Source organism: Bactrocera neohumeralis, chromosome 4 (assembly GCF_024586455.1).
Source record: "Bactrocera neohumeralis isolate Rockhampton chromosome 4, APGP_CSIRO_Bneo_wtdbg2-racon-allhic-juicebox.fasta_v2, whole genome shotgun sequence".
Lineage (NCBI taxonomy): Eukaryota > Metazoa > Arthropoda > Insecta > Diptera > Tephritidae > Bactrocera > Bactrocera neohumeralis.
The window spans coordinates 74023158-74036600 of record NC_065921.1 but is presented as its reverse complement, the minus strand read 5'-3'; the positions used below and the strand labels follow the sequence as shown (position 1 = coordinate 74036600).

Sequence of the window (13443 nt, the reverse complement as noted above, 5' to 3'; positions counted from 1 at the left end):
TCGGGTCGTAAGCACAGAACCAAGACTCATCGCAAGTAATAATACCTTTCATGACATCCGGGTAGTCAGAAAGCATTCTTTCACAGTCGTTAACGCGACGCTGTTTTTCGAAAAAATTTAGTGATTTTGGAACCAATCCACTTTTCTTAAGCCCAAATGATCTTTCAACCTAGTTTTCACTGATCCTCTCGATATTCCAACGATGCCAGTAAGATCTATGACTGTTAATCGTCGATTCTCCAGTTTTATTGACGTGGTGTTCATAAGTTGACGTTGTTGTTGATGGACGTGGTTCATCGTCAACGCGTTCTCGACCCTCTTTGAATAATTTGTACCACTCAGAAAGATCTTTTCTAGCATGGTGAACATTTCGGCACCTGAAATTCGATTCCGCACATAAAATTTAATGGAATTTCTTTCTTGAATAATTTCACTCATTGTAAAAATCGCCGAATGCACTTTATGTACTTCAGAAAGACAAGCGTATACTAAACATTAATGATTATTTTGACGTGACATTTGGCAAAGATGTCACTGACAGTCATACAAACCTAGAAAAAAATATTTCGACGAATGTGTTTTCGCGCGAAATTTAAATTAAAAAGTCTTACTATTTTTGGACCGCATTCAATTTGCCAAGAAGATATGTGATTTTCTCCCAAGGTTGACAATTTTATTTTTTTTTTTCCAACAGATGGCTTTAATATACTATCACGCGAGTACATGGTTCTCTAACATAAAGTTTCCATTATTCGCTGTTACATGATTCTGTGACTTAATTTTATGCCAAACCTTGTTTATGCGGGGTTTCCAGCAAGGTTTATTGTATGATATAACAGTTATAAAACTTTACACACACATTCACTGAGAGATTTGTATTTTTCTGCACATGCGTATGCACAAACATGCATACTCGTATGTATATTTCTTATGTTAATTTATTAAATGGTCAAAATATTGAATGACCGGCGGCTAAAGGTCGACAGCAGCAGCTTGTTTGGTGGGCAGCACCTAGTTTACTATTGAATTAATCATACCAAATAGATTTCATTGAATTAAATCATTCGTTTATGTTTCTTTGAACACTCGTTGTTATGAATTAGAGTCGGGGAATTTGCCTTCGTTTAAGTTGATATTTACATAAATTTGTTTTCCTCTTGCATTTAGTTAACAAAACGATGAATATGATAATTGGTTGCCAAAAGAAAAAAAATAAATGTCGAATATAAATAACTTTAATAGCAGAAAAAAGCAATTAAAAGCCGTTTATATTACTGTTTTATTACAGAAAGTGATAGTTTTTGATTTATAATGCCGGCGGAACTAAGTATATATGGTATGGATAAAACACTAGGGCACGAGTGGGATTAGATAACTTCAAATTGTAAACAAAAATGGAATATACTAAATATGTATAGTATCGTTTTGAATATACAGTGCTGGGCATAAAAACTTGTCAGGTAAATGCTACCACTTTAAGTTTGAGTAACTTTGCTCTTCTTAATTGGATGCAATTTTTATAATGTACATATACATATGTATGTATATGTATATAGCGTATAGCGTCAACTTTGATTTCTTTTTTGCTGCTCATGGGATCAGAGTCCCATATTTTTGAACACTGATTCTTATGTAAAATTGGACGAGGAATCGAATGGAAAAGTCAATTTTGAAAAAAAATTGGTAGAAAAGCACAAAAACGGTATTTTTGGAAAAATAATGTTTTTTTGGGGATTTTGAAACTTGTTTTAGAGTTTGAAAATATTTTTATCAGAAAGTTAAGATTTTTTTACATAAAATTGGATAACTTCAAAATTTTTTTTACTCAATTTTTAGGTCGTTAAAAAATAAAAGAAAAAGTAATTTTTTTGTTTGATCGGAATTTGAATTGCGCGCCAAAAAACAGAGGAGCAACTTTGACCACTAAAAAGTTAACAGATATTCTTCTGCTGGTCTATATTATGATATTCTAAAGTTTGGTCAAAATCGGAGAACCACGGGTACAAAACCATGTCGCCAATTGATGGAATGGTCCATATATAAAGCCGTAAGGCGTTGATCACCATCACTCATCTTGAGACCCAATATTTATAATTGGTTAATATTCGACCGAATAGATCAAAATCGAGCAAAAGTGAAGAAAATATAGCAGCCGTAGCTGAGAGTGCACACGAAGACCGTGGTGAGTCGACTTGGTGACGTTCGCAGCATTTCCAGACTGACGCATAGAACGATTTTACGTCGATATCTTAAAATGAGAAATGACTAATGCCACTAAAGGCAAATAATAGCAATAGACTCAAAGACAAATATCCGCCATTGTTGAATTCCGCCAGACTACTGTTGCGGTTTTTATAAAAACTCATTTCGAATGAGGATTATTTTGGCCGGGAAAAAAGGTTCTGGAGATATCCGAAAGACGAGAGTCGCCCAAAACAGACTCACAACGAAAGACGACAGTCCATTTACTGGATCGCTTTAAATCCTCTTCCGATATTAATAAGAACCTTAGTGATATGACAAGAGTGATAGTGGATCCATCAACTATGCTGCAAAACAAACCTTTTATGACTCAATGAATGAAGAAACAGCGTTATGTATGGACGAAAGGGCATGACAATTGATGAAATCATATATCGCCTGGTAAACCAATTACAACCAAATTCGGTAAGTGTCATTCTTAGTTATAGAGCAAAAATGGGCGAAATCGGCTGACAATCAATCTTCTTCCCATGTAACACAATTTTAAGTTCCAACTGATTCTTTAACTTTCCAGTACACAAATAAAGCACCAAAGAATTACATATTACGATACAAATTTGAACAAACAATGTCTTAATGATATTCTACGTAGAGTCCTATAATTGTCATAATTTGATCTGTTCAAGCTACGGATACCGATGATATGGACGCCAGTGTCTATGGCTGACTTTTCACTAAAAATATCAGTCAATGAGTAAGATATATGGTATATTTGAAATTCGGAGAGAATTATTTCCTGCATGTCTGTATGCCAAAAATGTATGGAATCGGGCCAGTACTTACTTTAGCACCCATATACCTAATATAAAGATTTTCGAACTTTCAGGTGACTTTATACCGCATATATCGGCCAATATGTGAGTTATCTCAATGAAAATGAGAGAGCGTATTTTCCTCATAACGGAGTATCTTGGGGCCTAAAATGAATAAAATCGTGTGAATACTTGCCCTTGCCTAATATGAGGATATTTATTTGCAATTTGCAAGAGTATGAAATTCGGTTACACCCGGACTTAGCCCTTCGTTACTTGTTTGTGGATACAATATTGGTTAAAAAACTAAAATCTTAGTTTATATTTCTCAGATTATTATACCTCCAAAATTTCATATTATTTCAAGCATAACAAGTAAGGAAGGGCTAAGTTCGGGTGTCACCGAACATTTTATACTCTCGCATGATAAAGTGATAATCGAGATTTCATTATACGTCATTTACATATTTTTCAAATACCGTATTTTTGTAAAGTTTTATTCCGCTATCATCATTGGTTCCTAATGTATTATACTCGTACATATATATATATTATACCGGGAAGGCATCAAATGGAATTCAAAATAGCGTTATATTGGAAGAAGGCGTGGTTGTGAACCGATTTCACCCATATTTCGTACATGTCATCAGGGTGTTAAGAAAATATTATGTACCGAATTTCATTGAAATCGGTAGAATAGTTCCTGAGATATGGTTTTTGGTCCATAAGTGGGCGACGCCACGCCCATTTTCAATTTAAAAAAAAGCCTGGGTGCAGCTTCTTCTGCCATTTCTTCCGTAAAATTTAGTGTTTCTGACGTTTTTTGTTAGTCGGTTAACGCACTTTTAGTGATTTTCAACATAACCTTTGTATGGGAGGTGGGCGTGGTTATTATCCGATTTCTTCCATTTTTCAACTGTATATGGAAATGCCTGAAGGAAACGACTCTGTAGAGTTTGGTTGACATAGCTATAGTAGTTTCCGAGATATGTACAAAAAACTTAGTAGGGGGCGGGACCACGCCCACTTTTCCAAAAAAATTACGTCCAAATATGCCCCTCCCTAATTCGATCCTTTGTGCCAAATTTCACTTTAATATCTTTATTTATGGCTTAGTTATGACACTTTATAGGTTTTCGGTTTCCGCCATTTTGTGGGCGTGGCAGTTGGTCGATTTTGCCCATCTTCGAACTTAACCTTCTTATGGAGCCAAGGAATACGTGTACCAAGTTTCATCATGATATCTCAATTTTTACTCAAGTTACAGCTTGCACGGACGGACGGATAGACGGACGGACGGACAGACAGACATCCGGATTTTGACTCTACTCGTCACCCTGATCACTTTGGTATATATAACCCTATATCTGACTCTTTTAGTTTTAGGACTTACAAACAACCGTTATGTGAACAAAACTATAATACTCTCCTTAGCAACATTGTTGCGAGAGTATAAAAATTGGGTTAGTAGGTCTTGGGGAAATAAAGTGTTAGAAATGAATTTAAATTATAATGTGTTATAATGCCTATAATTTGCATTGTGTTACTACTGGTATTCTTAGAAAAGCACAGTTATATATACAACTAAATATGTAAGAATGTATGTAGAATGTATGTATGTATGTAGGCATAATCAAAAGCCAGCTTAACCATCGTACATCTTAAGACGTCGCGTATCTAAAAACAAATACAAGAGAAGCGCGTCTGTGGGTGTGTCACTTTAATATTTGTCTGTTAGTCTGCAGAGCCTTTCTTTGCATAGATCAACGCATTAATTGACACCTCTGGAAATCTTCGAATAGCATTTACACCTTTACGCTAGTAGAATTGGCGGCATGTGTACATAACTATATTCATATATGTGTAGGAATGTAGGTATGAAGTACACATGTTATTGACACATAACTTCTAGTATGCTGTGACTATTGCACTCTCTAACATTTACCGTTAGTTTTATACTAAGCAAAACCAAATCTATATAGGTTTATAACAGTGGCGTGAGTTAAAGGTTCTATGCAGGGGTTTCGAAAACTTTGTTTTCTACAAAACAGTTGTTAAACTAATGATTTCAAACAATGATTTCTAACCAAATAGTGAATATTTGAAACTTTCACAATAATAAAAGGATTGCATCAAACATATATTTCTTAAAAAGCCAGCTGCCAAACCAGTTCTCAAAGCAAGTACCGGTTTGACGGTATGAAATAAGCGTTTTTTTTGCAAATTAAATGCTAATATGCTAAAAGAAAAATTATTTCGACCACATTTCCGGCAATTTGTGGATATCATGTCAATAGAAATGTTCGTCGTTTCAACCAAACCAATCAGACACCCAGTTTTCGACTTCTGCGTAGGAATCGAAGTGCTGCTCAGCCAACGTGTCTCAAATCGCTGAAAACAAATAATATTCAGATTGGGCCAAATCTGTTGAATACGACGGGTGGAGTAGTAACTCCCAACCAAGCACTTTGATTGTATCCTGAACCGATTTTGCTTTCTGTGCAGGTGCATTGTCGTCCAACAAAATTACTTTGCCGTGCCTTCTGGCGCATTCTGATCGCTTTTCGATTAATGCATGGTTCAAATTGCTCATTTATTGCTTGTAGCGAGTAGTATTAATAGTTTCATAGGTTTTCGAAGCTCTTCAAATACCACACCCTTCTGATCCCACCAAACACAGAGCATTGGCTGCTTACCGCGTCGATCTGCTCTTGTAATCGATGTTGCTAGTTGTACCATGATTTCCTCAGTTGAGGATTCTTAAAAAAAACATATTTTTCGCCATTGATAATTCGTTGCAAAACTGATTTTTTCGTGTCTTTGAAACAAATGCAGTTCGGCGTCTTCAAACTTTTGTGATTCTTCATTTCTCCACCATATGCCTCGACAAGCATTCGATGCGACTTCATATCGCTAGGTTGTTTGACTTTATATTCAGCATACACAACTTTTTAAGTTAAGACTTTGGAACAACGAATATTTCTTTCCAAAATGTCTTTTCTGTACGGCAAGATTATTGCTACAATTTTAGAAAATATAAATTTTTTTTGTAAAATATCAGCGATTTTTTACTTAACTGTTGAAGAAGAAAATTGAAGTCATGATTCCAGATAAGGCGACATTCACACGGACAGCTTTTTCGCACACTTTTCAATAGGGACTTTATGGCTTAAAATTTATCTCGCATCTATCATTACACCAAGGTACTTTAGTGCTGATTGTGTTGCAATGTTATCTACATCACCTATTTAGAGAGATATTCTCGAGAGTTTTTTCTGACTTGTAATAAGCACTGCTTACGTTTTTTGTTCTGCGAGTTGAAGTTTTAAGCTCTTTAGCCAATATTTTATTTTTGATACAGTCTGACATCATATATTCTGAATTTGGTAAAGTTCTTTGGCTACTATGGCTGCCGCTACATCATCGGCGTATTCGATAATCTGTACTTCTTTAGGCAGCGAGAGATATAGTATTCCAACATACAGGACATTCCATAAGAGTATGCCCAATACGGAACCTTGTGGCACTCCACCAGTTACAGTATACACATTTGGTCTTTCATCCGTGTCATAGAGCAGCAGCCTTTTGGGCAAAGAGCTCTGTATGATGTCTAGCAGGTAGATTGCTGCTTTTTTGGGCTCTATTACACGCAGTATATGGAACCAGTAAGCCGAATTAAATGCGTTTTTCACATCGAACCGAAACCGCGGAGTATTCTTTGTTGTCGTACATTCATCTATCGCCTTAAATGGTATTTTCCGCAATACCTGCGAGCTTCTTAATTACTCGACAGTTAAGCATTTTCTGCCAAAGCCGTATTGGTTGTTGAATATGTTCCAAGCCTCGTCTGCTTGTCTTTCTAGTCGAACACAGATAAACCAAACCTGCATTTTGCACATTGCGTCGATCATGCATAGTGGGCAATAAGAACTCGGTTCCCTTACTGGTTTGTTTGCCTTCTATAATAGCAGTAGTAGTTGCATTTTCCCTACGCGTAGGTATAGTATAAATAGCTCCATAAATGGTTTAACATTATACATCACTGCGAACTTCAAGGTCCTGTTCGGGATTCCATACAGGCCTAGTGTTTTGCAAATACCGAACTGTTAAGGAACTTGTAGCACTTCTAGATCATTTACTTGTCTGATTTTTCAAATAATAGAGTCCGACATAAATCGACAAAGATATGAGTATAAGTTTGGACAAACCAACCAAGCACGATTTTTTGTTGCTTCGCTTTTGGAATTTTTGCCAAGAGAGTGAGGCGAGATAGCGAGAAGAGTAATGGCGAATCGAAAACGTCCGTAAGCAAATTACTTACAACTTTTTTCAGCTTTCCACACAGTTTGTGGTATCCAAAAGGCAACGTTAGAGATCCTATGAAGTACAAAATGTATATATAAATGATCAGCGTGACGAGCTGTGTCGATTTAGCCATTCTGTCACTTGACATCTACCATCTACAGTGACAGGGATGACATCACCTCCATTAAAATCTTGGAATTGTTCAGAGTGCTGGACCTTTTTGACATATGTAATATAGGAGAGAACACAATAGACCATAGGTCGCAGTGCAAAACCTCAATTATTTTCAATCTATCGGGTTACTATAGCATATTAAAATCATTATATTTGTATGGAATATATTTTTATTTGACGAGATATCTTCATTTATATACATAGATTATTGTCTAAGGCAACGCTACAATCTCCGAACATATTGCGCAGATGGGTAACTAAAAATTAAATAAATTTCTTAATGTCATAAATCCAAATAAAACAATTAAAATATTTTTGTAGCTACTTAAACTTATGTGCACATACATAGTACATATGTATATATAAATTACCCCCCTTTACAATATCTCCCAGTGGCTGCAGGTGCATTCACATTGATACATAGTATTTGCTAGTAAATCCATTTATGAAGTTTTGTTGACATAAAAAAGTTGTGCCCATGTCATAATTAGCGCCACAAACTAACGTGAACTCCAATAAAAATTTACCGCAGAAAAATTGTGATTTCAATGGCAAAATAGATTAGAACCACAGGCAACAAAAGTTGAATGTTTACCTTTGAAGAAGACACCGATGCTACACTACACTGTAAACGAGTATGTGTGTGTGTTTATGCATTTATGCGCTTAGATTAGCGCTGTTATCTATTTATTTTCACTTTGTGATACATATACACACCTCATACGTATGTTAAACAAACATACAGGTGTGTTAGAAATTTCACCTAGAACTCTTTTCTTCGGTATAAAAATGGTAGTTACGAGACTTTCTCCACTAGTCGTACGCAGACAACTCCTTTGGTTGTCTCGAGTTTAGTGCTTATTATTTGATTTGTGAAAATTTAGTTTACAGTGAGTTGTCCTTTAAGGATGTACGGTGTAAAGGAGTTATATGCAGTGCTGCTGCTAACAACTATTTTTAGTTTCAAATTTGGTGATACGGTGATTGTGCCAGCGCTAACGATTAATTCGGCTGAATGGAAAAGTTATGTTGTGAGTGAATAATATTAATTCAAAGTAATCTTTAAAATACTGAAAATACTATAGAAGGAAATGAAAAAGTAAATGGAAATATATGACATATAAATATGGATATGAGGATATTGTTTTTTGTAAAAAAGTGCAACAAAAACAAGAAACAAGAAAAAACGTTAACTTCGGTTGCACCGAAGCTAATATACCCTTCACAGGTGCATTTCTTTTAGTAACTATGTGTTCAGTTTGTATGGTAGCTATATGCTATAGTTAACCGATCTGAACAATTTCTTCGGAGATTACATTGTTGCCTTAGAAAATAATCTATACCAAATTTGGTGAAGATACATTGTCAAATGTGAAAGTTTTCCATACAAGAACTTGATTCCGATCGTTCAGTTTGTATGGCAGCTATATGCTATAGTTAACCGATCTGAACAATTTTTTCGGAGATTACATTGTTGCCTTAGAAAATAATCTATACTAAATTTGGTGAAGATACATTGTCAAATGTGAAAGTTTTCCATACAAGAACTTGATTCCGATCGTTCAGTTTGTATGGCAGCTATATGTTATAGTTAACCGATCTGAACAATTTTTTCGGAGATTACATTGTTGCCTTAGAAAATAATCTGTACCAAATTTGGTGAAGATACATTGTCAAATGTGAAAGTTTTCCATACAAGAACTTGATTCCGATCGTTCAGTTTGTATGGTAGCTATATGCTATAGTTAACCGATCTGAATAATTTCTTCGGAGATTACATTGTAGTCTTAGAAAATAATCTGTATCAAATTTGGTGAAGATACATTGTCAAATGTGAAAGTTTTCCATACAAGAACTTGATTCCGATCGTTCAGTTTGTATGGTAGCTATATGCTATAGTTAACCGATCTGAACAATTTCTTACGGAAATTATATTGCTGCCTTAGGAAATAATCTGTACCAAATTTGGTGAAAATACAATGTCAAATGTAAAAGTTCTCCATACAAGAACTTGATTCCGATCGTTCAGTTTGTATGGCAGCTATATGTTATAGTGGTCCGATATCGGCCGTTCCGACAAATGAGAAGCTTCTTGAAGAGAAAATGACGTTTGCAAAATTTCAAAAGGATTTCTTAAAAACTGAGGGACTAGTTCGTATATGTACAGACGGACGGACGGGCGGACGGACAGACAGACATACGGACATGGTTAAATCGACTCAGCTCAACATCGTGGGTCTCCGACGCTTCTTTCTGGGTGTTACAAACATCGTGACAAACTTAATATACCCTATTCAGGGTATAAAAACGTGAAGATAACTTGTCAAATAAAAAAGTTTTCCATATAAGAACTTGACTGTGATTGATCCATTTTTTTATCAATGGCAGCCATATGCTATAGTAATTCGAACCGAGAAATATATTCGAAAATTATAGCATTGACTTTGACAACTATCGCTACTAAATTTCGTCAATATATATTGTCCTATGATGAACAGACTCTTAGTGAGAAATGGATGTGTGCAAAAATCAGATCGATACGAGTATCTCAGAACTAAGAGACTTCTTTTTCTTCTTTATTGACACCGTAGACACCGCTTACGCGGTTATAGCAGAGTTTACAACAGCGCGCCAGTCGTTCCTCCTTTTCGCTGTGTGGCGCCAATTGGAGATTCCAAGTGTAGCCAGGTCCTTCTTTCCAACGGAGTGGAGATCTTTCTCTTCCTCAGCTTCCCCCAGCGAGTACTGCTTCGAATACTCTCAGAGCTGGAGTATTTGCATCTATTCGGACGACATGATCTAGCCAGCGCGCTGACTCTTAATTCGCTGAACTATGTCAATGTCGTCGTATATCTCGCACAGCTTATCGTTCCATCGAATGCAATACTCACCGTTGCCAATCCGCAAAGGAACTTAAATCCTCTGCAGAACCTTGCTCTCGAAAATTTATAACGTCGACTCAGATGTTTTCATCATCCATGCCGCTGCATCATATACCAAGATGTGAATAATGAGTGACTTATAGAGTTAGATCTTTGTTCGTAGAAAGAAAATTTTACTCCTCAATTGCATACTCAGTCCGAAGTAGCACCTGTTGGCAATAGTTATTCTGTGTTGGATTTCGATGCTGACATTGTTGTTGGTTTTAATACTGGTTCCATGCAAGACGAAAATATCTACGACTTCGAAGTTATGACTATCAACAATAACGTGGAAACCTAGCGACTTGGTATTGTTGTATTGCGACGACTGTTTTGTTTGAAAACCATATTTCGTCTTGCCCTCTTTCACTACAAGATCCATTTGCTTCGCTTCCTTATCCTTAACGGCGTGAATGTTTGGGCCGTTTCAATATCATCGGCGTACGCCAGCAAAAAAGATTTTGCCTGAGAGGTCCTTCCCGATCCTGACGGAGATTTAGGTATTGCTCAACGTCAGTCAGTCAGTTTTTCGGGGATAAAAAATGAGTCTCTCAACCGAGACTCTTGTTTCCTTTTCATTGGGAGCGTTTTTTACGTGGCGGGTCTCAAACCCAGCGCACTACCTTGAGTAGCTATGGCTCGTTTTCTCACTTTAGCTCGCCTTCAAAGGTTATGTTCTTTGGCTACCCAGAGGATACTTGGTCCAAGACTGCAATTCATGAGCTGCTTGAACCATATGTAAAAGAATCATTTCTGGCCATTCCCAAGTGAATGGCGCTCAGAGAACTTTCCTCACTTGAGGGAACTTCTTCACAAGAATTCATCCTCCGAACTAAGAGGCTAGTTCGTGTATTTACAGACAGATGGCCATTACTAATTTGACTCAGCTCGCCATGATGCTCATTTATATATACACTTTATAGTCCAGAAGCCATTCTCAAGTTCTTACTTAGCCAGAAGATTGAACACGAAGTTTTATTAACATTTTTTCAAAAACCTATAAAATATACTTTGTTTTTTTCTTTTTTTCAAACATTTTTGAATTGAGAAATAAAACTGTCAAAGGTAGTTTTTTTTAGGAAATTGATGGCTTTATAAAAATCCGGTAGGTAAATAAATTTTCCGAACCCCTCAAAAGTTATGGTTGGATATATTTCTGTGTTATTTATTGTATGTATATGGGTATCCTTCAGAGAGGTATTGTATTTACGCCGATAGCCGAGGGGCTATACTGACTTTTTGCTCGCTGACTCTGCTAGTCAAGGAGTACACGTGCTCATTAGCAATAGTTTCAAGCATTTCCATATTAGACTTGTGTGAGTGCCCGATCACATCGGAGTCGCCATAAACTGCAATATCGACGAACCTGTTAGGACACTCTTTCTCCAATTTCATTCAATTGGAAGCGAGTCGTTTTCCCATGTTCTCTTGCATTCTGGCGTTGGACCTTTAGAACTCCAGTGAGCTCAGCAAGCGCTGGTCAACAAACAGAACTTGTGCGACTATATACCCTTCTGACCCAGAGTGAACCGTAAGAGGTCACCGAACTATGGTACTTGCTCTTAGCAAATGTGTTCTGACTGGACACTGTCCGATAGGTTCACACGTCTAAATATGTATTTTGTCTGATGCTCCTTGCAAAAGTATGGAGGAATGCGAGATGGTATCATCTTGTCACTTTATACTTTATTGTCCCTCTTTTACTAAACTGATATTGAAATATCCAAGTAGACGTAAGTACCTTTGGCGAATCTATCGAAGTGGCTGGGATTATTATTAATCGCCTTAATAAATTTTTTCAAAACGCTTAATGGATCTATGAGGATCTGATGATCTAGAGTTAGGAGTTATGCGTAACACAAAGGACGAATATCTGTCCAAGTGAGAGCCTTCGATTTTGGATCCATCCTATGACTTAAGCTGATACACTTAAAACTAAAATTTTAACCTTTTTAATTATTATAAAGGAATTACACGTACATACACACACTTACATACATGCTTAAAATCATATCTTTTATTGCAGAGCACTTATGGAAAAACATACACCACCATTCCCGAATCATATGCGGTTTTCTATTATAACTACAATAACAGATTGATAACGGCGCACAATTTGCAAGCGGATCGGAATCCAAATACTGTCACATACAGATTAGGTGTAAATCAATTTACCGACATGCGTTTTATACATTTCAAGGCATTGTTCCCCAAAACCACACTACCAACAACGGCACCTTCAGCAACAACACCGCCTACAGTGCAAACTGCCGCATCGTCAGTCGATATTATAACAGACCTACAATTAACCATAACCGTAGAAGATCAGGGAACAGTTTGTAATAGCGGCTGGGCCTATGCTACAGCCAAAGCCATTGAAATATACGCTGCAAGTTTAATGGTGTCTACAGAACGGCTTTCTGCGCAAAATTTAATCGATTGCGCCGGCTCTGGCATCGGTTGTACGAAACAAGTGGCGCAAACCGCTTTCGAATATCTTGTCGGCTATAGCCAACCATTGTATTCTGTAACAGATTATCCAGATAATAACAAGCTAACAACTCAAGGTATGTGTGTACCACCCACAACACCGACAGGTACACCCATAACTTTAGCTTCGTATTCGCGTGTTGATAATCCCGATGATGATACGATTATGCAGTATGTGTCAGCTCTATTCCCCGTAGTCATTGAATACGATCCGACTTCTTTTGACTTTATGGAGTATAAGTCGGGCATTTTCCAACAGCCACACACAAAAGGCGGTTCCCACTATATGGTGGTTGTGGGCTACGATACGGACACAACTACAAATCTAAATTACTGGTTGGTGCTCAACTCCTTTGGCACTACTTGGGGTGAAGACGGCTACATTCGTATAATACGTCAAACGAATAAGCCATTAACTACGGTGGCTCTCTTCCCAACTGCATTCGGACCATAAAGAGACGAGCTAAGACAACTTTTTAGATTATTATTTAAGAAATATATTTATAATATTAAATAAATTAACTGTTATAATAAAAACT

At 36.7% G+C, this 13443-nt stretch overlaps 1 protein-coding gene across 1 annotated transcript in view; it reads left to right on the top strand.

Annotated features, from left to right (window-relative positions):
• The first annotated feature begins 8323 nt into the window (after nt 1-8323).
• Nucleotides 8324-13443, top strand: part of LOC126755847 (dipeptidyl peptidase 1-like) — a 41630-nt gene continuing 36510 nt past the window's right edge. The window contains exons 1-2 of the mRNA XM_050468564.1: nt 8324-8524; nt 12441-13354. Of these exons, the coding sequence (XP_050324521.1) occupies nt 8402-8524; nt 12441-13354 (1037 nt within the window). The 5' untranslated portion in view covers nt 8324-8401. The remainder of the gene's footprint in view (nt 8525-12440; nt 13355-13443) is intronic.